Below are 27727 nucleotides of genomic sequence, written 5' to 3' on the forward strand. Positions count from 1 at the left end.
ACTTGCGAAGAATGGAATTTCGCATAGATACTTTGTGTTTTGTGTTAACATAATGTTGTTCATACGTGAGTGCATGATCCAGAGTTACCCCTAGATATTTAGGTGTTAAGCAATGATCCAAGAGAGCACCTTCTCAGAAATCTTCAGTTTTCTTCTTGCCTGCATATTCTTTAAGTGAAAAGCGCAAACTTGCATCTTTGAGGTGTTAGGCTTTAGATGGTTTTCTCCGTAGTATGGACTCAGTTCATTGAAGTGAAAACATTTGATAGATAATAGCTCATATTAATTGATAAAGTTAACACTGACATCAAAAAGGAGGTACGTCAGTAAAAGGATATGGAGGAGGATGCTGTGTCTTTGATTATACCTAGTATCATTTTCTTTAGGGGATGTAATAGCAGAGTGGTTTAGTCACTGGTTTCTCACCAATGCCATCACAATTCAAATTCCAGCCAGTGCATGTAGGATTTTTAAAATGAAAAGTCTCTTTCCATGCTTACGATCACAATATCAATATCTTAAAGATTGTGAGGATGTCCCACGTGTACTTCATCATTCTCCTTTCCATTTGGTGGAGTTCTGCTAACTTTAAGGTGTTAGATAATATTGGCGATGGTGTACGGTGCTGTGCGCATGATGTGGCCACATCATTGGAGATGTCTCTCACACATTTTCTTGTATATTGGGGCAGCACCAATCATCCATCAAATAGCTTCATTTGTAATGTGTTCAGGATGAAAAATTCCCATCAATCAAGGCAACATTTGCATCTCCGTAACATGAAGTTGGTGCTCTATTTGTTTTCCTAATAGATCAGCACTCAGTTCCATAGATATCAACTGGGCAAACAGTAGACATGGTATATTTTCAACTTCAGGTGTATCGGCATTCTCTTGTCACAAAAGTACTCCTGTTATGTCCATCAGTTGCATCCATCCAGTATTTATCCTTGTTCACACTCCAGCATTGATGTTGGTGTTGCTACATAAATTATATCCTAAGTAACTGAAGGTATCGTCTTTGGTAAGTATTCACCATTGACTTCGGTATCACCATTATGTGGTTTGTTAGATGTTCTATCTTCTTAATGTTAAGATGAAGACCAAATCTGCTGAGGGAGTCATTCCAGGTTTGGACGTGATGTTGCAGATCATGTTTGGATGTGCTGGCAAGGATGACATCATCCGCATGGAGTAAGTTCCATGGAACTTTTATGCCATAAGTCTTGAGTGATCATGTCCATTACAAAAACAAAGGCTAGAGGTGACAAGGCTGAACATTGATGGATATCAACTTTCATCTGAAAGCTGTCTGTTATACCAGTGGCACATTGTATTCTACCACTGGTGTTAACGTAAAGCATTTGAACCCAATTAAGGAGTTGTTTTGGGACTCCATGATCTTGCAATGCATACCAAATTGGATGGTGTGGTATGCAGTCGAAAGCCTTCACAGGATCAAGAAAGGCAATGTGAATGAGCTTTCATTTTTCACAATGCTTCTCAATGTTTTGTAGAGCTGTAAAGATCGCAGCAGTGGTTCCAGATCCTTTGATATAGCCACATCGATTTTGGCTAAGATGTACAATGTTGCACAATTATTTTTCATGAACCCTTTAGAAAATTTTCATTGTGTGTGACAGGAGGCGGATTCCACAACAATTACAGCACACAGCTGGATCACCCTGGTTCTTGAAAATTGGGATTGTGAGACGACTTGTCCTGTCTGTGCATGTGTGACCAGCATCCACACTGGCATTAAAGGTTGTTAGCTAGTCTATTCGAGAACTGTTTAATTCTTCGATCTTCTAAAGATCTGCTGGAAGTTAATCAGGTCCAGGAGCTTTCGGAGACTTCATTTTATTAACTGCCTTTGTAGTCTCCTTTGTGCTGATGACTAAAATTGGTCCAGTAATTCAGAGACTTTCAGGAATTGGTGGATGTGTGAATTCAGTTTTCAAGATCTCATTGACGTTCTCACGTCAGCATTCCAAGATCTTATGTTTCTCCAATAATTTCTTTCCTTCCATTCTTTCTTCCTTCCTTTAGTCTTAAGTGTTGCTAAAGCGCACAAAAGAGCAGTCCAAGTTGGTAAATCATCTTTTCTCCCTCCCTGGAACCCAACTGCTCATGTAAGCTGTGAAAGTGAGGAGCTCTTGCTGTGGCTACAGTTTTCTCTGATTATCGATATGCCTTGACATACCCCTCCTGGCTCTCTTCAGTTCTCTGTGCCAGCTATTTTTTGCATGCCTCTCCTGCTGAACCTTCTGTTTATAAAAGGACAGCGAGATTATATAATGCCAAAAGTTGATTTTGCAGCACTGATGATGGATCTGCACACATTAGTCCTCGTATTGCCAATAGAGGAAACATTTATTAGAGGAAATGAGATTTCATTGGCAAGGGCAGATTTCTGGAGTCCCATAATTTTCACCACTTGATCTTGTCAGGCCCAGTCAAGTAACTTGTACTGCAGAGCCACACAATCAGATAGGATTACTTTTGCTGTTTGGAGAGAAAAAGTATTCTTTGTACCACTTGCTAACATACCCTGTATAGAAAACTAACAGGCATTTCTCACTTGTCGACAAACACATTGGTATTTTTTATGTAGGGTCATAAGAATGATACAACCCTCTTATTGTGCCTCTTCAAAGCCACACCTGTTGTTCCCTTTTCCCATTTCAGTTCCCAAGAGAGGCATATATTTTGTGTTCACATACATATGAGGCTTAGAGAACAGTTGTGAGCCAGTTGTCTTCATAGACTAAAAACTCACCCCATGGCATCAGTCCTGATGAGCCTTGGCCTATCAGGCAACTGCTGCTCAACTCAGAGGCCTGCAGATATCATTTTCTGTGAAAGAGGATGAAAGCATGACATTCTTAACAGAGCTGATATGTTCCTTCACCCTGGTGCTAATAAGCCTTTTTGTCGTGCCACTTTATGAACGACCACAACCACATGGCACTTCATAGACACTAAGCATTTCAAGAGATGGTTTTTCTTTGCTCGAAACAGGAATTTGAGCTTCTGGGTTGTGGTGAAGACTGATTTTATAGTGTACTTCTTAAGAATGCACTCGTATTTTGTCAGTTATACTTACATGATAAAAAGACTTATTAACACCAGGTTGAAGAAACGAATCCGATCTGTTAAGAATGTCACTCTTTCAACCTCCTTCACAGAAAATGCTATAAACCAGTCTGCCATAGCAGAACAAATTTTCTTTGACTAGGTGAGCGTCATCGGATCTGTACAAGACCGCTATGCTTGACTTGTAAGGGAAGCCATAGGGATCAAGCTGTGTCCAAATAACTTTAACAGGGAAGGCAGCTTGTCAAATACATGTAAACCTGAACTCCAGAAATATAAACACAACACCATCACGGCACAGCACGACACACTCTAAAAACTGTCGGCAGAGGGTGACTAGTCCCAGGCACCGGAGCACAGTGCAATGATCTCTGACTCCAGTCAGTAGTGGGCAGTGAATAATCAGTTTGTGATTCACTCAAAGGACTTCAATACATGTTTCTGTAAGGCATGCTATGCTATGCTATGCTTACTGTCGGCAGTAGATCATCATATGCGAATGAAACTTGTAAATATTTGTCAAATAAATATATGTGGCTCTAATCCAGAAGTAATACTTATTTAATAAATAATAATGAGCCACAAAAACTTACATTAATTAATAAACACTAAGCTTTCATCATTGCAACGAATTAAATTTTATCTAAAGGCATGAGAGAATGTTGGAAGGTGATTCTAAAATGGTCTCCAGTTATTCTAATTTTATTCAAGAATTTTTAAATAGTATAATTGTTTGTTTAATTATTTATAAAATTATATAGTTTGAAGAATGTTTTCTGCTGTTGACCTTGATGCTTCGCTCCAGCTCGAAAGTCTAAGAAGTAAAGTAGAAAATTTTGTCCATTGGTGCGTTATAAAGAATTATTCTTGGAGTTCCCATTGTCTGTGAAATGGAGCAAACTCATATCTTGTAAGTACCTGTTACAAGATATAACCGTTTGGAGAAATGGGGTTTGAAGAAGTGCTCATCATACTGGAGACAGGTCTGTAATTGGTATCATACAGGGTGGGGCATAGCAACTTACTTATTTAAAAATTCAATTAAAAAAAAGTATTCTAGATATATATTTAATTCTTTGAATGGCATCAGGTACAACATTTACATTTTATGTCTACACAGTTTTAAAGATGAAATCGGGCAGATGGCATCCATTATTCTCAATAGCCAGGGTCTGAGGATGATCGTTGTAAGCAACTGATTTTAGATAGCCCTATAAAAAATAGTTGCAGGGGGCTAAATCAGGCGACCATGCAGGCCAGTGCAGATCGCCCCTCAAGGCGTCCTGAGAAGTGTTGCTGCAAAACAGTCATTGACATGTGCTGGGTGTGCCATGGCACCATCCTGCTGGAACCATACATCTCTCACAGCCATCTTGTTTAGTGCTGGCAGGAAAAACTCCTGAATCACTTGGACATAACGGACAACAGTCACCGACACTGTCCGTTCATTTTCTTAAAAAAATACCATGGACCATTTATTTCAACTCGCGATAACATACACAAAGAGTTACACGTTGTGAATGTAGGGGATGCTGATGAATTATTCTGGGGTTCACAGGGCTCTCCAATAGCGCATGTTCTCCTTATTTACAGTTCCAGAAAGATGGAAATCAGGTTCATCACTGAAGAAAAGTGTGTCATGAGGCATGCCAAGAAGCACCTCACGCGCGTTCTCTCGAGCATCAAAATCGTGTGGATTAAGTTCCTGCACCGCAGCCATTTTGTAGGGATGAAATTTCAGTTCTTCACAAAAGATTCGCTTTGCAAAGCGAGCAGACAATCGAACAGAATGCCTTACCATGTCAATGCTTTTGGGTGACCTTGCTGTTCATGGAAGCCCAGATTTTTTCCTTCATATCACCAGTTTTCCTGAAGTTGTTCACCCATGAAACAATCAACTGTTGACCAGGAACACAACAGGGCGCAATATGGAATTGGGTATGAAATGCAAGTTGCGTGGCGATGATTGAGTGGCCGTCAGAAAAGTATGCCTCGGCAGCAAACGCGCGCTCTACCCTCATCCACTCCATGATGCTCACTAAACCAAGCAGAGCAACAACTTTACGCCCTGCCCTCACGAAAGTGCCTACTTCCACCCTCCTCGGAGCAACCATAGCTTCAGGGAGCCAAATTCAAATCAAATAAGCAAGTCCCTCTGCCCCATCCTGTATATATTTTAAATAGTGTCGCAGTGACTCTGCAAAGGGACCTACTGATTGGTGGCTGCCTTCCTATAGACTGTATTGGGTTTCACTTGATCAATATTCCACTTCTCACTGCTGTTAATATCAGCTCTTCATGGTCTGCATTTTTAGCTGTTGTGAGGTAACTAATTATTAACTGTCCTCACATAACTCAAGTCAGCTGCGTTCCAGATCAAGGATTTAGCTTGTAATCAAACCTGGGGCTGCAAACTACTAGGCTGGTGTAGCAGTCTTTTTATTTCAGATTGCGTGTTAAGTTTATAGTGTTTATACAGGTATAAATGTAACTTAGAAATTTCAGAATTACATCTGGATGGAGAATGATGTTTAGGTGAAGAAATTATCAAACTCTTTTTTTTTTTTTTTTTTTTTTTTTTTTTTTTACAGTGTTGAAATTGCAGAATAATATAAAGCATTATTTTCCAGAGAAAAAAACAGTGTAAATCATATTGGGCAATGTCTGATCAATGAAGTAGGTGTAGTAAGACATTTGAGGAATCTTCTGCTATTTTCTGCAAGGGACCAAGTAATATAATGCCTTACGTTGTTTTGGTAGAACACAACACACTGTTTGTTTACCAGTTACGATCTCATCTATAAAATATTTTGGGGCAGTTTCTCTAACTGACTGTAGTACACATTCAAATTGATTGATTTTGTAAACTCATTTCTTCTTCATATCAGTATTCTAATAGAGGAATTGCATCACATGCCAAAAAAATAGAACTTTTTAAGAACGTACTACTTAAACTGAGCAACAAAACTTTACTGAAGCATGAAGTCAAATTTCAGTTTGAAAACAGTTAGAACAAATCATGCATGTACTTCCAAACAGTATAGTTGTGTTTGGAAATATCATCATACACTTTCTTAACACCCAAAATATTCTGGACAACCCAGTACCAACTGCATGAAGCTGGATTTATCCCTTGGTTTGTCCCAGGAACATCTTTCACAATACTGTGACATGATTTTGGTTATCCCCTTCCTGTTCATTTTATATAATTCGTATATATAGTCGCAACCTTTCATCAGTGCAGGGTTTAATATGTAGTATTGTATGTAATATGTACTATACAGGGTCTCTCTTATAAGCCCAGACCGAGCGCACGGTGTTTGTGCTCTGCGCTACAGCATCTGCCTCAGCCCAACTTACGTCCCACACAGCCGCCCTGCTTTAAGCGTGTATACAATCTCATATGAAATCTTACGTTGTAAAAGATGCTGGAAGTGTCATCCTTCAAATTGAGGGACTTCATAAACACCATTAGAATTTTCTGTCGCCATAAGACCTGTCTGTGTCGGCGCGACGTAAAGCCCCTAGTAAAAAAAAAATTCTGCAACCGGGCGAGTTGGGTATGCGGTTAGGGGAGCGCAGCTGTGAATTTGCATCCGGGAGATAGTGGGTTTGATCCCCACTGCCGGCAATCTTGAAGATGGCTTTCCGTAGTTTCCCATTTTCACACCAGGCAAATGCTGTGACTGTACCTTAATTAAGGCCATGGCCGCTTCCTTCCCACTTCTAAAACTTTCCTATCACATCGTCGTCATAAGACCTATCTATGTCGGTGCAGCGTAAAGCAATTTGTAAAAAAGATTTTCTGGACATCAGGAGCGAGAGTTATGACTGTTCACATGACTATTAAGATGAAACCAGGCCTCATTGAAAAGAACACAAGCTGTGGGTCGAATCAACGATAATTCAATGATGTAAGATACCACTCATAGTATCTCATTCTTGTGGCTGGAACAGCAGGTTTTAAACAATAGGTCCATATAAACCTGTGCGGTTTGATGTGTAACAGCTTTATAGCTCTGTGTGCAGAAGAAACCGAAACCCCTTCTTGTTGTGCTAATTTTGTGAGTGATTTATTTGGAGATCGTTCAAGATTCGCATCAGTGTCATCTAATTTTTCCTGTTAAAATTGTTCGTGTGCGCGCATGTTTGTTATTGAGCACTGAGCCAGTAGTTTCAAATTTATTTGCAGTTACGTGAATCTGTGCTCATGAAGGAGGCACTTCATCAGGAAATTGATGAACAAATGCATTGTGCACCCGTTGAGCTGACTCGTACTTAAAATAACTTTTACATACGAAAATATGGTGTTGCAATGACAACTGTCTCACCACGTTAACAGCTGAGATTCAGACTGGCTATTGATGCTAGGTTGAGCACATGCATGCTTCTTGCAGGGTCAAGAAATATGACTCCCTGTGGGTGGAGGACGCAGACAAAGAATACAACCACAGTATCCCATGCCTGTCGTAAGAGGTATCGTTCTGCAATGCGCTTTTATTTTACGTAAATAAATATCACACGAGAACACGTTCACTTTCTTGTATAAATTACTTTATTTACACGGTAAGTCACTTTTTTGCTAGTTGCTTTACGTCGCATCGACACAGATAGGTGTTATGGCGACGATGGAACAGGAAAGGGCTAGGAGTGGGAAGGAAGTGGCCGTGGCCTTAATTAAGGTACATCCCCAGCATTTGCCTGGTGTGAAAATGGGAAACCACGGAAAACCATTTTCAGGGCTGCCGACAGTGGGGTTCAAACCTACTATGTCCCGAATAGTGAATACTGGCCGCACTTAAGCGACTGCAGCTATCAAGCTCAGTTGGTAAGTCACAACACACAATTTTACACAGTAGCAAATGACACTACAACACTAAATAGCGGAGTACCCTGAAGTCGGTTCTGACAAGTACAGATATCAACAACACTGACTCGCGCACTATAACATGCACTCTCTTGAATTCACCAACTCCGCCTCGGAGCCGAACAGTTACTCGCAGTCCATCACTTGCCTGAGTCCTAAGAACTGACTTCAGTGATTGACAGCTTGATATATATACTATTCGATCAACCATCTAGAATTATCGACTTCTGGAAGAGTTCTTCAACACTCTAATGGAACACACTCGAAATATCGATCGACCAGCTAGTCGAATGGGTACTCAAACTTTCGTTTACTGTTTACTAATGCCATTGCTTACGTTATAATACAAGGCCTGGAAATAGAGCCCGTAAAACGCTATCGAAGTGGTCACACTGAAGTTCAATGCCGGGCCGCTAGGATCGCTTTCTTGCCCCCGTCTACCAGGTTCGCGCCTTTAAACGCGTTTATTAACCGAGTTGGTTGTGAATGTATTATGTATTCGTCTGATGTTAAGCATTCGCAGTTTATTCACGAGAAATTAAAGGTAGTGGAATTTCGTTTCACAAGTTTCCAGTGAATATTCAGTGTTCGAAACATTACACAGAGGAAGTATTACGCATGAGATACGACTTCAAGCTGATGAAATTAGGCGACTGTTCCTAAGTTTTGATCCGAGTTACGTCATAAGAATCGGGCGATCCCAAAATTTGTCACGGGACTTTTTTGCAAACAATACTATCGTGACCGACGATCATTTGAGAGGCCTCTTCAAACTCAGAAATCTTAAATTAGGAAACCAACCAGAAAAATAATTTGCCCAACAAATTTGCAGAAAATGAATGTATCAAGAGCTAAAAATATTGTATTTTCCCCTGAAACTATCTCTGGTTTGAAAAGTATGGAGATGATTTGTCCCGAGAGCATTAAATACAGACTGAAATAAACCATTTGTTTTATGGAGCATTTTATGAAATTGTTCGATGCGCATGACGTCTGTTACACCTCACGTGGGACATATCCAGGAATGAGAACAAACGAGGATCTTTTAGTACTGAAGATGAACGCCTCACTTGGTTAATTAATGATTTTCTGTCATATATTAAGAAAATTCAAATGCATTCAGAGAAAGTAAAAAAAGATTCATGTGGGAAATGTATTAGGCAGAGATCTTGACTACCCAATTCACTGTAGCCTGTGTAAAATACCTCATAAGGATACATTTGCATTATGCATTGACGAGGAACTGAACAAGTGATGACATAGAGCTCTTCTTCAGCTACCTAAGATGCCAAGCGGAATACAATTACATTATGGTTCGTGTGGCAAAAGAACAAACAGACTGTAAAGGCTGTTTAGAACATATCTCTTCTCCAGCTACTCAAAGTCTAATATTGTGTCTTATTCATTTTCAAGATCGGGGAGCCCTCAGATACCGAAAATCGTCGTCTGTGGCACTTCTGCAGTGAACGACAAAATTTGTCACCTCCGCTACACAGTACTTGCCCCGAAGAGAGACTAAGATGTACGTTTTTCTTTCGAAAGACATGTTCAACAGTGAAATTAAGTGTGGAAAGTGTAAAGACGACAAACCACCTCTTTTTCTAATATGACAATTTCTGAGACCTCTATTAGACATCATTGCTTCGAGCCACTCAAGTAGAAGAGAGAAAGTTTTGAAACTTGATAAGAAGACCCTTAAAAGGAAAGTTTTGAAACTTATATGACATACCCAAGCCGATGCAGCACTGCTTTATAAATAAACTACTGTCAATACTCGCAAAAATATTCAGTTGTTTTTATTTAGGAAATAATTTACTTATTGATATATACGGCCATTCGAACACAAGGGGGGGAAGAACATGATCCTAGCGGCTGAATGGTGAACTAGAATGCCACCTGTTTCCACGAGTGCATTTCAAGGCCTTGTATTATAGCGTAGGCAATGACTAATACACATGGAAATATCTACAACATTCGTAACGTCTCTACATGTATCGGGATAATAAAACCTTACAGTAAGTTTCCAGAACCCTTTATATATACCAAATTATAGTACAACAAGTCTAACATACGAACATTATGGAATTTTCTACCGCTTTCGACTATATAGATTTTGGGGTTAAACTTATACACAATACGTATTTGCGGTTATACAAATTTATACTACATATTTACAGGGAAACCATGTACTAGTCATGTTTAACATTTAATAAAATATAATTTAGCATTAAATAAACTATAATTAAAATATAGTAAACATAATAATTGAAGGTTTTACACCAGTTACAATATCGTACGTACGACAGAGGTGACTAAAAGGGGTGACCAAGGGATGATTGTATTAGAACCATGAAACTACTTGGGATTAGTACCACCACGCGGGGAACACCATGGGTCACTTTTACTTACGCGTAGTACCACTATGTTAGGTACCAAATAGGTTTGTGATTAGTAGCACGCAGGAGCACCGTGAGGTCAGCCCCCACTTAGAGTGCAATGTCGGCTTTTACAGTACCTGTGATTAGTACCACTATATGAGTGACACCATGGTTCTGGCTTGCCTATGATTAGTACCCACTACATGAGGAACACCAGGGGATAGTATGAGTCCCTGTGGTTAGTACACTTATGTAATGAACACCATAGGTTTGCATTGCCTGTAAATGGCGCCGCACCGAGCTCGATAGCTGCAGTCGCTTAAGTGCGGCCAGTATCCAGTAATCGGGAGATAGTGAGTTCGAGCCCCACTGTCGGCAGCCCTGAAGATTGTTTTTCCGTGGTTTCCCATTTTCACACCAGGCAAATGCCAGGGCTGTACCTTAACTAAGGCCACGGCCACTTCCTTCCAATTCCTAGGCCTTTCCTATCCCATCATCGCCATAAGACATATCTTTATTGGTGCGACGTAAAGCAAATAGCAAAAAAAAAATATGGCGCCGCAATGTGCGAAACACCATAGGTCTGTGTTGCATGTGCGAATTTCATTACCTGTTTGTAGTACCATAATGTGTGGAATACCGTGAGTCTACGCTACGTTTGATTAGTACTGCACCATGACAAATACCATGGTTCTACTTCCTAGCGATAAGTACCATTACGAGGGGCCGATGACTTGGATTTTGGACCCCTTTAAACTGCAAGAATCATCGATTCAGTATTGTGCTTTAGAAGCAATCTCTTCGTCAGTAATGCTGTTGTTTTACATCAGTTTCTGTGAATGTGACGCACTGCAGGTCGGATCCAATTGTTTAAAATTCATATCCATCCATTCATTCTTCGTTCTCACGTTTTGAATTCTGGTCAGTGGAGGATTTTCTACTTTTAATTTGTCATTACATTTCGTCTCATTTCGTACCATTATGAGGGGCCGATGACCTAGATGTTAGACCGCTTTAAACAAGCATCATCATCATCATCAAGGATTATTATGCGCGCCTCTCGTACAGATGCTTAGGTCTTGGAGAGTAGAAATGCCGTTAGACGGTCTGAGTTTATAAGAGAGACCATGTATGTGCATCCTAAGTATCACTGATGAAACTCGCTCAGGATAGTGCTCTTAAGGTTACACAAAACAGGTTTTACTAATAGTGCAGCTACAGTATAGTTTAAAGGCTGTTTTCATTTCTTGGGCCATCCAATTAAATACAGGAAGGGCCAGTTCAAAAAACATTTAAACTTTGTGAATATCACACTAATGTGAAGTCTTAGATGTTGCAGGAAAGTGGCACTGTATAATGATATCACTCCTAAGCAACTTGCCATTTGCTATGCATTTCTGAAACAATTGGCTTTTGCTATGCAGCTGATAGTTTGCGAGCTTGTTGAGTGTATGTTACGATTGTCGAGATGTCTGAATATTACGAGCAGTATATCAATATTCACATCTGGTTCACACAGGGAAAAGTACAAATAATGAAGGCAGTTTATGGTGATTCACTGAGACTGAAGGAGGCCCAGCAGGTCAGGTCAAACATGAAAATATTGTTGAGACTTTTTTGGCATCAACGATGTTGTGCATACGAATTCCTACCTGAGAGTCAATTGGTGAACTGCTGGTATTATCTCAAAGTCTTGAGACTTTGTGGAGAAAATACTGAGAGAAAAATACCAGACTTTTGAAGAAACAACTCTTGCAGCCTTCACCAAGACAGTGTTCTAGCTCGTGCATCGCTATTGATTCATGAATTTCCTATGAACATGACATCTGTGCTTACGTGACCTAGGTCTGGAAGTTCTTCTATTCTCCAAACTGAAATCTATACCAGGACTTCTTCCACAAGTGTAAATGCTGCTGGAAGCAATGTACTAATAGAAGAGGGGAGTACTTTGAAGGAGACAATTCTAACTAGGCTGCAGGTGTGCTCCCTAAAGAGTTGTTTTAAATTTCAGTATTTGCTTAAAATTTTGGTGTTCAGTCTTCCACCAAAACTTTCATAGCAGAGTATCAATTTTCTTAGTTTGCAGAACAAATTTTGCTTGTATGTAGATCAGTTGAAATATAGGGCAAAGTTTTGGTAGAAAATATGGGCCGTTGTGGTACCAACCTAACAGTTAAGAAGAAGGAGGAGGGGAAGAAGAAGAAGAAGATACTCTGTGCTCTAGGTATCTCGGTCTAGACAACTGGTGCATTATACTGTTGACATCATATGTTAATTCTTAATTTTTTGGCAAATGCTGTAAAAAATTTATGTATGTTTAGTTAATTACAATAGATCTGTGTTTAATGTAGTCACATAAAGATGTCACTATTCTTTTTTAAATTTCCTAACATGGGCAGATTTGTCTGTTTTTGACACTTAATTTTCAATATTTTCTGTTGGAAAGCAGGTATGTTTTATTTGTATTTCCTTGGTGCAGGGAGAAACCATTAGCTTTCTACATCTTCACTAATAAGAAGAGAGATAGAAACTTGCTGTTGCAAAAAGTTTCTAGTGGAGGAGTTTCTTGTAATGAAACAATAATGCATATTGCAGGTAATACTTTAACTTGCATCTTATTGCTTTATTTGTTGGATTGCTTACATTTATTGACATTTGTGTACCAGATTAACAGGAGGGAAAAAATTAAAAAACAGAGTACAATATTCAAGCCTGCATGTGTCCTTGTCACTCATACTGTTTCATTTATTTCTGGTGAATGATGGTTCTCTGTTTAAATACACTTCTCAAGCTATGTTACTGTTCACATTTTTCGTATCCTCTTCATTCCGTAAATGTAAGCTAATTTCATGCACTGCTTTGGACACAAAATCAATGTAGCTAATTAAAAAAATACACAATAAATTTTTTTCAGGAGTTTGTGTGCATGAGTGTGAAATAGTTGTTTGCTTACATTAACAGGTTTTCTGTTTTACAAAAAAGGCCTAACAAAGTGGAAGCTTTCCAGACCAAACTAAATTTTATCCCTTGTATCTTTGGTATTGCAACTTGACTGTTGACTAAAATGAACTGTAATTTTTTTTTCCCTTGGCCGGAACCTTGTTGTGAAAGTTTTATTTTTTAATAAAAAGAATGAAGTTTCCAACAGCATAGTGTAATCATGGTTGTTCACCAGTGAAGTTTTCAGTTACGGCTATTAGCGATGTCAAATCAAATCAAAATCTCTTTATTTGCAAATGAGGTGCCTACCTCGGTGGCAAATGGTACACTAAAATACATTATTGTCAAGCACTAAATATTAAATTAACAAGAGAAGAAAATTTTTCCTATAATACAATATTATACAATTTACGCTAACAATGTTTTCTATTAAACACACAGCTCATCCTTAATAAATTTATATTGTTTACAAAATTCTAATTATAATATCTCCTGTACTACTTACAAATATAGTAAACTGATATACAGTATGTGGAATTGCTTCAAATGATACTATAAAACTGGTATAACATTAATATTTACATTGCATTTATTTATTTACCCGTTCTGGATCCTAAGTAGCATAACGACCTGCTGCGTCTTAACCAGAGCCCCTTTTGCCACCACTTTTCAGAGTTCCTGAAGGGCCTTCACAGCTACCGTAGCGGTCCCAGGGCCCTCGAAGTCCCCACTGTACTTCACCCCTACAGGCAGTCCCCTACTTTGGCTTTCCAAACTCCTTAGACCAGGGGATGGAATTAATTTATTCACACACATTTTTTTATTTATTTACAATAACCTGCACCGGTCGAATGCCCTCTAACACTTCATTTATTTTCTCTGTTGCTGTTTATTCTCTTCTTGAATATCTGTACAGATTTTGGAAAAGGATCAAACACTACCCCTGGTAAACTGTTCCACTCCTTCACACCCTTCCCAATGAATGAAAATTTACCCCAATCGCTTCTGCTAAAATTCCTTCTAATTTTATATTTGTGGTCAGTCCTGCCGATATAATTATTTTCCAACTGAAGCCTCTCACGGATATCTCCCCATGCTTCTTCTCCTGTATAGGCTCTATATAATCCTGTAAGTCTAGTTTTCTCCCTTCTCTTCCTTAAAGTTTCCCAACCAAGTTCCTTTAACATTTCTGATACACTACTCTTTCTCCTGAAATCCCCTGTTACAAATCTTGCTGCTTTCCTCTGCACACTATCTATTTCTTTTATTAGGTATTCTTGGTGAGGATCCCAAACACTGTTTGCATATTCCAATAATGGACGAACCATACTCAAGTAACTTTTTTCTTTTAATTCTTTGTTGCATCCTTTAAGTAGCCTCATTATGACATGTAATGATCTGTATGCTTTCCCAACAATGTCATCAATATGTCCCTTCCAGTGCAAATTACTTTCAAATCTCACACCTAAGTATTTGCACTTGCCATCTTTTGGGATAACTACCTCATCCAAAGTATATTCAAATTCAGTTTTAAAGCTCCTGTTTGTAAAAGTTGTAACAGTTGATTTGCCTCCATTAACCTTCATATTATTTTCTTCAACCCATTGTTGGATACTTTCAAGGTCCCTTTGTAATTCTGAACAATCCTCAATGTTGTTTATTTCTCTATAAACAATTATGTCATCTGCATACAATCTTATTTTTGATGTTATATTGTTCCCTAAATCATTTGCGTATATTAAGAAAAGTAACGGACCGATTATACTACCCTGTGCAATTCCCTTCCAAACTTTCTCTTCCTGCGATACATTATTTCCTACTTTGACTTTCTGAACCCTTGAATTTAGAAATGCTTTTATCCAACGTGTAACCCTTACGTCCAATCCTATTCCCTCCAATTTCTTTAATAATATTCCATGTTCCACTCTATCAAAGGCTTTGGAAAGATCTATGGCTATGCAATCTAACTGACCTCCTGAATCCAACTGATCTGATATGTCCTGCTGAAATCCCACCAGTTGTGCCTCACAAGAAAATTTCTTTCTAAATCCATACTGGCTCCCCATGAACCAATTTTTATCATCACATATCCCTCTGATGTACTTCGATATTAAACTCTCCAGAATTTTACAAACTATACTGGTCAGGCTGATTGGTCTGTAGTTCTGTGGTTTCCTTTTATCACCCTTTCCTTTATAAATTGGTATTATTATAGATTCCTTCCATTCCTTTGGTATTACACTATTATTTATGACATAGTCAAAGAGAAATTTTAAATAAGGCACTATGTACCACCCCATTGTCTTTAATACCTCCCCAGTAATTTGATCACTTCCTGCAGCTTTTCCTTGCTGAAGCAGTTGGATTTCTCTGAAAATATCTTCGTTTGTGAATGAGAAGCTTCTTGTTTCCCTCTGTCTCTCTCCCTCTCTATCTTCTGTTTCGGTTTCCAACTCTTGACAATCATCTACTGAATCTCTAAATTCCCTACTAAATAGGTTTGCTTTCTCAGTATCTGTTAAATAGTGTTCACCCCCTTCTCCCACCATTGTAGGAATTTGGACTCCTTTTCCTTTTTGATTCCTGATATATGAATACAGCTTTTTCCATTTCCCTTTGTGGTCATTACCCTCTTGAAGTATGCCATTCATATAATTCTCTTTTGCTTCCTTTTTCACTCTATTCAGTTCCCTCATTAGCTGTTTTCTAGTTTCTCTACTCTCCCTACCCTCTTTGATTTTCCTGTTTACTATTCTACATTTTCTTTTTAATTTTCTTATTTCCCTTGTATAATAAACAGGGTCTGAGGTCATTTTACCCTTCTTAACAGGTACAAATCTCTTCTCTCCTTCCCAAATAATTCCTTTAAATTTAGCCCAAAGTGTATCCACGTTACTCCCTTCACTTATCCAACAACTGAATTGTGATTTAAGGTAAGTCCCAAATTCATCAACTTTAGTATTTCTGTACAATTTCTTGTCTTGTGTAACCCTCTTATTAAGCCTTTTTGGTACGAGTCCTACATCCATTATTACAGCCTTATGGTCTCCTATTCCTTCAATTACCTCAGTTTTATCAACAATTTCCCATGGTTTAACCAAGAATACATCTAGTAAGTTATTGAGACGAGTCGGTTCTTGTACTACTTGTGTAAACCCTCCCTCCCAAATTAACTTATTTGCCAGTTTCTGTTCATGGGCTTCACTTGCAGCTCCTTTCCATTCAACTTCAGGCAAATTTAGATCTCCCCCAATTATTACCATATCATTATTATTGTTTTTATGAGTATAATCTATTATTTTTTCAAAGATTTCCATGTCTCTTTCCTCTCTTCCAGGCCTGTATGTTCCTATAATTCCCACCTCCTTCATATTATCACAAACTAATTTTATCCCTAATATTTCATCCCTTTCATCGGTAAACCATTCATGTGAACAGTAAGTTTCCTTCACCAGAATAAACACCCCCCCCCCCCCCTCCCTTTTTATCTCCTCGGTCTCTACGATAGACTGTGTACCCTTCTGGAAATACTTCTCTATTACCCACCTCTTCTTTCAACCACGATTCCACTCCTATCACCACATCAGTCTCATAAGATTCCATCAATGTACCGAATTTTAATTGTTTATTTACTACACTTTGACAGTTTACCAAGAGCAATCTCAGACCCCCTTCCTCCTTAAAACTTGACTGTTGCAATTGGGTAACTTGAAATTCCTTACTATCCTGAGTTTCTTTTTCTAGTTGACTGAGCCAGCTTGAAGTACAGCTGGCTCTTTCTACTAGTTTTCCTGGTCAGTATTATAACTCAAGGGAGTTGCCTGTTTTACAGTACATATCTTAAGATTAATAAAATCTAGAACAATATTTGCTATCTTTCGTTTACCTGAATTGTTTAGATGGAGGCCATGTTTTGTATAACAGTATCTCTCAAAACTGCTGCATTCAATAACCTGAGTATTCCGAAAATGTTTACAAATTTTAACAATATCTGTATTGACCTTGTCCACTTCATTGTTCACACACGAGTCTCTACTCAAATCATGCCTGTGGGGCACGTTCACTACAAAAACGTTAGTGTGGGTCAGCTTCCCTAGTGTATGTTTAAGTTGTGATCTTACATTCTTGGCGTCGTCGCGAGCTACGTCGTTCGTCCCACCGATGATAAGCACTGCATCGCCGCTCCCGAAGTTCCTAGTTGCTGCTTCTACGTTTTCCACAACACTGCTGATAGAAGCTCCTGGATATATTTCTCCGGTTGCTGCTATATTCTCGTCGTTAATAACTCCCGCAATTCCCCTTCCTTGGCTATCACCAAACACAGCTACCTTCGCTGATTTAGGCCTAACTGGGTCTTGAATCTGAATTCTAGGCCTAAATTTTAAACTCGGCACGGCAACGGATCGCGATGATTTGGTTTCACGCACGCGATCACTTTCTTCCAGGATTAGATTATTTAGGGCAGAAAACCTATTTCTAATGTTTATTTCCGGAAATTCAGTTGTAGATTTCTTCTTAGCCGGCCATCCACGAACTACTTGACACCACGTGCTCGAGTTTGTTACTTGTACCGGTATATCACTCGAAGAATGGTCAGTCCCAAATTCTAGCGATCGCAGTCTTTCTTTTAATTCTTGATTTTCAACTTTAAGAGTCTCATTGTCCTTTTTTAGAATGTTTATAATTTCTAATGCACTTTTATATTCCTCATCGACTGTTTTCGGTGCTTCGTCAACGCCGTCCCCAACAACAACATTCCGAACACACTGCTCACAAATCCAGTCAACATTTTCATTAGTTTTTACGTCTCTAGGGCAATTTCCGCACTTATAATGCCACCATCGATCACTTGAATCACACAACATTCCATTTTTCACTAATTTTCGACATTTTCCGCACTTTTCGTCACATTTTACGGTTAATTTACTCGGAGAATAAAACACTACGTCGTCATTACCGGGCGCCATTTTTCAACAGTAAATGTAACAGTAATACTTAAAATATTTTTGTGGTATAAGCATTTTTGAATGAAGATACCCACTGAGGAGCTGAAATAATCACAAGGATTGCTGTGGCAAAACAAGCCTTTGGGAATTAAGCTAAGTTAGTGAGCAGCAAGAATGTAAATCTCAGCCTAAGGAGGAAACTTATATACACCTCCATCTGGTCAGTGGCTCTGTATAATTCAGAAACATGTACATTGAATAAGCAAATGTGAGGCTATACATATAAATAAAATTGTAGGGGGGCTCATTGTCTGTACATTCATTTATTTATTTTCTGATTTTCGGAGCTATTTTTCCGTTTTAGGTCAATTTAAGGCCATATCAATGGATTTTAGCTTTCGTGTCTACTAGGCTGTTCCTCCAGCACAGGAAAACAGCTGAATGCTTTTCTACCAAACTTCATATATGGAGTCTACTCGCGCAGGAGCAGGTTTTAACATTGTTATGATTTTAAAATTATTTAATAAACTGGGGGTTCATAGAAAGGCCAAGACATTCATTTAGTGTTTTCTCACATACTATTAATTTTCTATAAAATCTGTAGACTATATATGAAACATTTCTGTATAGTACATGTTTTCGTTTACTCTTTAAATGACTGAGAAAATTATTCTGTTACCCTTGCGGCTAGACAGTGAGTCTGTCGGTTGCCATGGCAATGTCTCTTTGTACTTGCCAGGAAGGAAGAAACGCAATGCCATATTCATCCCCATTCGTGTAAACTCGTGGTTGTTTATTGCGTAGTACCTGAGAGAGGCATCAAGCTGCCATTCTGTGGGGGAGACTTGTGAAATACTGTTAAGAGGTTACACTCGTATTCGAATAGTACTAAGCGTGGTGGTTAATATTTGAACAGTACTGTGGAATGTCCTCTTGTTGTTTTCTGCTTTGATTTTGTTGATTGCCTCTTTTGGATTTAGTAATTCCCCCATATTTATATGAGTGGTAATCCCTATCGTATTCACAAAGATGCACATACGAGATGCTGTCAGTTGTGTACACTGTTTTATTTACAAGTTATTAATAGTTGCACATCAAGTGAACCACCATCTTGAGCTCAATCGACTGCACATTAACATATCAACCAAGTACGGAACACTTGTACCAGAACAACATAACCACTTCAACGGCAAAACCACAACATGACTTCACATACTTAACTTGACTAACGACTCTCGCTAAGAACTTGACTCAACAACCCAAGACTGCCCTTTTATATACCTTGCCTGGCCAGGCTTCCAGAAAAGTATGACACAACATGCTTTCTCGTATCTTCTCGAGTCTCCAACCTATATACAAATGAATAGAACATTCTGTAAAACTCAAGTGACAAAGGTGTATTGTTCTAGACTGTTACCCTGTGTTGCAAAACATTACATTGGATTTATACATCATATTTCCAGCTAATAATAAATTATATACTATTAATTACGTGTTCTTACATTAAATAAAGTCGTATTAATAAACATACAGTAGATGTATTGTGACATAACTTCACGTTCTGTTACACAAGACAGATCATACGGCACACAAATAATAAATGATATGACCATGATTTATAGCAAATAAAGTCTGTACTGACAACCTGTCGCACATAACTGCATAGATGATAATAATAATAATAATAATAATAATAATAATAATAATAATAACAATCATAATAATAATAACAATCATAATACCTACTGATCAAGTTTGATATTTTCACTATTTACCCAAGGGTTTAGAGAATTGTTTTCAAGTTATACTAGACACACTTGCATCATCCCAAAACCTAGACTCGCCTACTTTTGAGTGATATTATGCACTGCTGTATTTCTTTTGTACCGGTACATTATTTCCTTCACAATTTATGATTTTGCAGATTAAGTCACATAATGCACTGTTAACTGAAACTTATTTAGAGACTCACTTTTGAGTGTTGGTGCCTTTTTACTATGGCTGCTAAGAAACTAGCTACCCTTGGAAAAATCATAGTTCAAAGCTCAAATATGAGATTATCCAACGTCCACAAGACTACCTTTCAGCGCAAGCCCGTGGCTTAGTTTGCAGTCCATGTCAAGGGCATCTGAGAATGTTTCTGAACATGAGGTCGGACTGAATTGGACAAACTTGGAGTGCAACTCTTTTAGCCAGGCCAGGTTCACCTCAGATAGAATGTCATTCTAGATCTAGTTTGGTAAGAAGGAAGCCATACTTTGTAGTGTTGACTCAGTTAAATGTAACTTAAAAGCTTTTCAGTCTGTTGAACACACACGTTAAATATAAATATTACTCTATAACATACCTGTTAAAAGCACATTATTAAGCAAGGAATAAAAATACACACTATTAAACAAATAATTTCATGTTTCGTTCTTGAAAGAACATCATCAGTTTCTATTAAATCATACTCAAATATTTATAATATTAATGTTTGTTTCTGTTTAATACTTAGGAACTTGAAATCTGGAACTAAAAAAATGAAATGAAATGGCGTATGGGTTTTAGTGCCAGGAGTGTTCGAAAACATGGTCGGCTCGCCAGGTGCAGGTCTTTTGATTTGACTCCCGTAGGCGACCTGCGCATCGTGATGAGGATGAAATGATGCTTAAAATTCCTAACCCTGCTGGGAATCGAACCCGGAACCCCTGTGACCAAAGGCCAGCACACTAACCATTTAGTCATGGAGCTGGATATATGGAACTTACCTTAACCCATTAGCGCCTGAATTAATTTTTTTTCTGAGATTTGCTTATTTATTGTGTTTTGCTGCATTTTTGAGACCAAAATAAACTAATAAAACAAGTTTCAGAATTTTGGAATCGCTAGGTCATAAGATATTTGATGTTGCCATATGGTAACGCTAGGCACTTGCACTACCTATTTTCAAACAATGAGTTTTGAAAGTCGAATTTAGGTTGCAAAGTGTTTTTTTGTTTTTGTGCAATAACAATGTTGAAATATCTTCGCATTATTTATTATAAGAATATGGTAAATCAGTTTTTATTCATATCACAGCAAAAAGAAAAATAGAATTATTGAACAAAGGAGAAAATATTTCTTTGCAGTACATACACACATATGTACAGTTCGTTGCCTGTCAAAACAAAATACTCACTGGAACAATAGAATAAAATCAAAAATAAGAAAATGAACAAAGAACTTCAGATACAGTTTATTTACTCTAAACTACACTAGTCTATATTTTCAGAGACATATAAAAGCTCACCCTCAATACTTGCGCATTAGCCACAGAGATAGAGAATGACAATCTTTCACTGTCTTCATATCATCCTGCGTATACCAATAAGAACGCTTGGAGGGAAACCTATTATATCCAGAAATGAAAAGTATGGCGATAAAGCAAAGAATTTCATCAGATGTTATTTGTAGGTCCGTACAATTTAAAAACACTGCAACGTTTTAGTCTGTTGAACTAAGTGTTTGATCAGCTGGTTATCTGTAAACAATTCAAAAATGTCAACAACAGTCACAGATTTTCACTTGCTATAACTAGGCTCCGGAAATGTCAGCAATCGCCCAATATTGAAATCAGCTCCATCAGTCTATCTTAGTTTGTTATTTATTATTTCCTCTATCAGTTATCCGCTCTTTTGCAGCATCGGGTATTGAAACAGATCTTGCATCAGTAGACAAAAAAGGCACTTCGTCCTCTGGTAACACAACTTCACCATCCTAACTAATCCCAATTCTTTCATTATTCACAAGCTTCATTTCAGCACTGACACGTAATTGTCGAGAGAGAGATTATCAAAAAGCCCACCATCATCTTCATCACCAGGAGCCCTCATCTGTAAGTACATTTACATAGGGCGGTTCCACAAAAAATATCACCATCGAGATCTTCAATCAGTAGCATATCCAGTGCTCCTAAAAGGGAAAATCCCTTCCTGCAATGAAGATGTATGAATCAGTATAAAGTATCATGATCTGACAGCTGCAGCAATTTTACTGAGTATAAGCGCCTAGCGTTGCCATATGGCAGCGGTAATTGTTCAACGAGCACTACTACAGCATTGTGTACCCGTACTATTTCAAATGCTTAAAACATATATAATGAAGTGTGCACAACACTACTGTAAACATAATCCAATAAAAGAACTTCACTTATATATTTTCTATCCTTCTTACGTGAAGCCGGCAGCCATTTTGCAGGAATCTTAAAATAACCAAGAGTCCACCAGTCTTTGTGTCACAACAATAGATTTTAAAATTAAATAAATGTGATTACTCGATTCTACAAACTCTTCTCTAACTATATACAATAATAAAGTTTTATTATGAATCCACCTGTTCAGTACATTATAATGTTACATTTAAAATAACTTCATTAGTTAAAAAGTTATACATGGGACATGTTTCGCTCCCTTATAGAGCATCATCAGCCAAATCTGAATCTCAAATAATTGTTATTTACGTAAATAAAGACTTAAGAACTATTAGAACATTTTTGACAAACTTAAAACTTATTCTATTAGAAAATCATAAAATATAAAATCTTTGTATACATGGCTTAATTACATGTGCTTAATAGGAAGATACATTAAAATTATGGAAGAGAGAGTACTAAAATATAAAATAAATAATATATATATCATGTCCAAAATCCTAGAAAGACGTGAAGATCAATCTTAGGAGCTAAATTTGAGGATTTTCTTAGCAATGAGATCTGGTAAAAAAGTTATTTATCCCTTGTGGATAAGAGTCTATAAAGATTCAGATTTATCGTCAATTTGAGGATTGAACTTATAACAGGATAAATGTTGGTCTTCAAGAAATTTAAATGCTTGTTGTAATGTGATCTCGGCGAATGCTGTTGAAAAGATATGTTCTTATAGATGTCAATGACCGTTCGTTGAACTAATGGATTTGATAAGAATGATTGAAAGGGACGTAAATCAACGTTTGTATTGAAAGCTGCTGCTTGGTTTATCTTGTTGAATGTCTGTAACCAGAAAAGGAATCTTGTAAGTAATCGGAATTTGTGTTGCTAGTTAAGAGTGTGCTTCTAGAAACTTCACTTACCCCTCCAATTTCTGTTTGTCGGTTTGGTGTTGTCCGAGGTTATGTGGTGACTGTCTGTTCTATGTCTACTCCTTGTGTTGTAAGAGTGAGGTGGTGGGGGTTGAGGGGAGGGAGTAGGGGTAGGAGGAGAAATGTTTGTGGGTGTGGTTTTGGAAGGGGAATGTCTAGTAGGAGCGCAGGGAGGGGTTGAGTTCTTTAATGTTGGATGATTATTAGTTGTTTTGGGAATGAAAACTTTGGCAAAATTACTTTTTTCTAGATTAAGCGTCTTTAAGAGTTTCGGTAATTGTTCGTGTAACGGATTTCTTATTTCAATTTTGTCATTTAAATTTTTTTCTTTATTGAAATACTGGTCTAAGTGGATATAAATATTTTCTAATTCTGTCATTAGTTTACCTTTTTCTATCTTCTTTATAATTTTTAGGTCTTTCTCTATGGTTGTAAATTGGTGGCCTGACTCTCTCATGTGAGCACTCATCGCAGAATGTTTGTTGTGCTTTGTAGCATTAATGTGTTCTAAGTATCTTGTGAGAAAGTTACGGCCAGTTTGGCCAACATATGAACATTTACATTCTACACATGTTAATCTATAGATGCCAGAACTTAGATAAGGGTTCTTGTTGGAATTGATACTATTCTCTTAAAAGAGAACAAACCAAATCATAACAAATCTAACAATAGAGCAAATAATCCTAATTCTAACCTTAAAAACATTCCCACCACTATCAATCTCTCAAACACAAACTTCACTGATAATGAAATGAACCTATTAGATAAAGGTTCAAAATTTAATTGGCCTAACTCTCAAAAAGTAGAAGACGTAATCAATGTAGTAGCAGAAGTTGAATCAAACTTGAATAAATTAACACCAGATATACAAAACGACATCAGATTTGAAGTTAAAAAGAAGCTCCCGGCTTTCGTAAGGGAAATAAACAAAAGTTCTAATCCCACTCTCATAACAGAAATAATGACACTAAAAACAAAACTAAACAAAAATAATGTTGTTACCAAAGCAGACAAAGGTGAAACCACAGTCCTCTTAAATAAAAACGACTATATTGAAAAAACAGAAGAATTCTTTTCAGACAAAACCTACACTGTCGTAAACCAGGATCCCATAAATAAGATTCAACGGAATCTAAAAATTATCCTCAAGAATTCTACTTTTTTATTTAATGAACAAGAACACCAAAAAATTATAAATATGAATCCAAAGTTACCAACAGCTAGGGCATTGCCCAAATTACATAAACCCAACGTACCCATACGTCCTATAATAAACAGTAGAAATAGTCCCACGTATAAAACATCCAAATTTATACACTATTTCCTCAAAACACATTACAAATTTAACAACGAATCAACAATCAAAAATTCAATAGAATTTTGTAATAAACTAGGAAAATTCAATTTACAACCACAACATAAAATGGTTTCATTCGACGTAACCAACATGTATCCAAATATACCGGTTAAAGAAACCATCAATATCATCAAACACAATCTCCTTACATACAGTAAATTAAGTAGATGTGAAATAGATGAATTCGTAAACCTACTGAAATTTGTATTAAACAATAATTACTTCACATTTAATAAAAAAGATTTACCATCAAAAAAGCCTAGCAATGGGAGACCCCACGTCGGGCATACTGGCAGACATATATATGGATCATTTGGAGCAAAACAAAATAAACACAAAAATAACTGGACTTTGCCTTTGGATCAGGTATGTAGACGACACCTTTGTCATAATAGATAGCCAAAAAAATGATAGTGAAAAAATCCTGAGTTTCTTAAATAATATTGACCCAAATATAAAATTCACGAAAGAAGATGAAAGTAACAACTCAGTAAACTTCCTGGATATTAATGTAACACGAATAAGAGATAGTTTTGAATTTCAAATATTTAGAAAACCATCATACGCTCCTCTAACGATAAAAAATGATTCTCTTCACCCAAAATCACATAAACAGGCGGCTTTTTACAGTTTAGTTTATAGAGCTTTCAAAATCCCCCTTTCAGAGAGTAACTTAAAAAAGGAACTCAATTTTATAAAAGATCTGGCCTCAATTAATGAATATAAAATAAATATAGTCAATCGGATCATCAATAAAGTAAAACAAAAGTTAGTAACTAATCTTACTCCCGAAAAAACTAAGCAGTCCAAATTCGCAACATTTACATTCACCAATCCAGCCATTTTTCAAATACCTAATCCTATCAAAAAACGAGATGTGAATGTAGCATTCAAAACACAAAATACAAACAGAAACATTTTTTTCAACCACAATAGTATAAATTCCAACAAGAACCCTTATCTAAGTTCTGGCATCTATAGATTAACATGTGTAGAATGTAAATGTTCATATGTTGGCCAAACTGGCCGTAACTTTCTCACAAGATACTTAGAACACGTTAATGCTACAAAGCACAACAAACATTCTGCGATGAGTGCTCACATGAGAGAGTCAGGCCACCAATTTACAACCATAGAGAAAGACCTAAAAATTATAAAGAAGATAGAAAAAGGTAAACTAATGACAGAATTAGAAAATATTTATATCCACTTAGACCAGTATTTCAATAAAGAAAAAAATTTAAATGACAAAATTGAAATAAGAAATCCGTTACACGAACAATTACCAAAACTCTTAAAGACGCTTAATCTAGAAAAAAGTAATTTTGCCAAAGTTTTCATTCCCAAAACAACTAATAATCATCCAACATTAAAGAACTCAACCCCTCCCTGCGCTCCTACTAGACATTCCCCTTCCAAAACCACACCCACAAACATTTCTCCTCCTACCCCTACTCCCTCCCCTCAACCCCCACCACCTCACTCTTACAACACAAGGAGTAGACATAGAACAGACAGTCACCACATAACCTCGGACAACACCAAACCGACAAACAGAAATTGGAGGGGTAAGTGAAGTTTCTAGAAGCACACTCTTAACTAGCAACACAAATTCCGATTACTTACAAGATTCCTTTTCTGGTTACAGACATTCAACAAGATAAATCAAGCAGCAGCTTTCAATACAAACGTTGATTTACGTCCATTTCAATCATCCTTATAAAATCCATTAGTTCAACGAACGGTCATTGACATCTATAAGAACATATCTTTTCAACAGCATTCGCCGAGGTCACATTACAACAAGCATTTAAATTTCTTGAAGACCAACATTTATCCTGTTATAAGTTCAATCCTCAAATTGACGATAAATTTGAATCTTTATAGACTCTTATCCACAAGGGATAAATAACTTTTTTACCAGATCTCATTGCTAAGAAAATCCTCAAATTTAGCTCCTAAGATTGATCTTCACGTCTTTCTAGGATTTTGGGCATGATATATATATTATTTATTTTATATTTTAGTACTCTCTCTTCCATAATTTTAATGTATCTTCCTATTAAGCACATGTAATTAAGCCATGTATACAAAGATTTTATATTTTATGATTTTCTAATAGAATAAGTTTTAAGTTTGTCAAAAATGTTCTAATAGTTCTTAAGTCTTTATTTACGTAAATAACAATTATTTGAGATTCAGATTTGGCTGATGATGCTCTATAAGGGAGCGAAACATGTCCCATGTATAACTTTTTAACTAATGAAGTTATTTTAAATGTAACATTATAATGTATTGAACAGGTGGATTCATAATAAAACTTTATAATTGTATATCAACAGTTTTCAATACGGATTAAAACATGAGATTAATCTTCTCTAACTGTCGGATGATACTACAATCTTCCAGATTATTTCTTGTTGCCAACAGTATTAAAAAAAAAAAAAGGTGCGGAAACCATTGCCATATGGCAACGCAAGATGCTAATGGGTTAATGATGTCCTCCTTTCTCTCTGCTCCTGCATAAAAAGGCAGTTAAATGAGGTAAGGGAGGGTCCGAGCAAGTGGCCGTGCGGTTAGGGGCGCACGGCTGTGAGCTTGCATCCGGGAGATAGCAGGTTCGAATCCAACTGTCGGCAGCCCTGAAGATCGTTTACTGTGGTTTCCCATTTTAACTTCAGGCAAATGCTGGGGTTGTGCCTTAATTAAGGCCACGGCCACTTCAAATTCCTAGGTCTTTCCTATCCCATCGTTGCCATAAGACCTATCTGTGTCAATGCATCATAAAGCCACTAGTAAAAATAAAACAAATAAAAATAAAATGTGCACCCAAGGTTTTCATTGTTGTGCACCAGGAATTAGCAATGTCGAATGAGTTCCTTGTCGCCTCAAGCAGCTCTTTCTCAGTACGTGTGGCAGGACAGAGACGACATTCTAGCAGGTGGGCCATAGTGTGCACTTCACCACAGCCATACAAAACAGAATCCACCGAATATCCCCACTTGTGCAGATTGGTCTTGCACCTAGTAAAATCCGAGCACAACCTA

General features: G+C 37.4%; 1 protein-coding gene across 1 annotated transcript in view; it reads left to right on the forward strand.

Annotated features, from left to right (window-relative positions):
* Positions 1-27727, forward strand: part of LOC136874677 (aldehyde dehydrogenase, dimeric NADP-preferring) — a 145652-nt gene that overhangs the window by 72571 nt on the left and 45354 nt on the right. The window contains exon 8 of the mRNA XM_067148315.2: positions 12820-12935. Within this exon, the coding sequence (XP_067004416.2) occupies positions 12820-12935 (116 nt within the window). The remainder of the gene's footprint in view (positions 1-12819; positions 12936-27727) is intronic.

Source organism: Anabrus simplex, chromosome 5 (assembly GCF_040414725.1).
Source record: "Anabrus simplex isolate iqAnaSimp1 chromosome 5, ASM4041472v1, whole genome shotgun sequence".
Taxonomy (NCBI): Eukaryota; Metazoa; Arthropoda; class Insecta; order Orthoptera; family Tettigoniidae; genus Anabrus; species Anabrus simplex.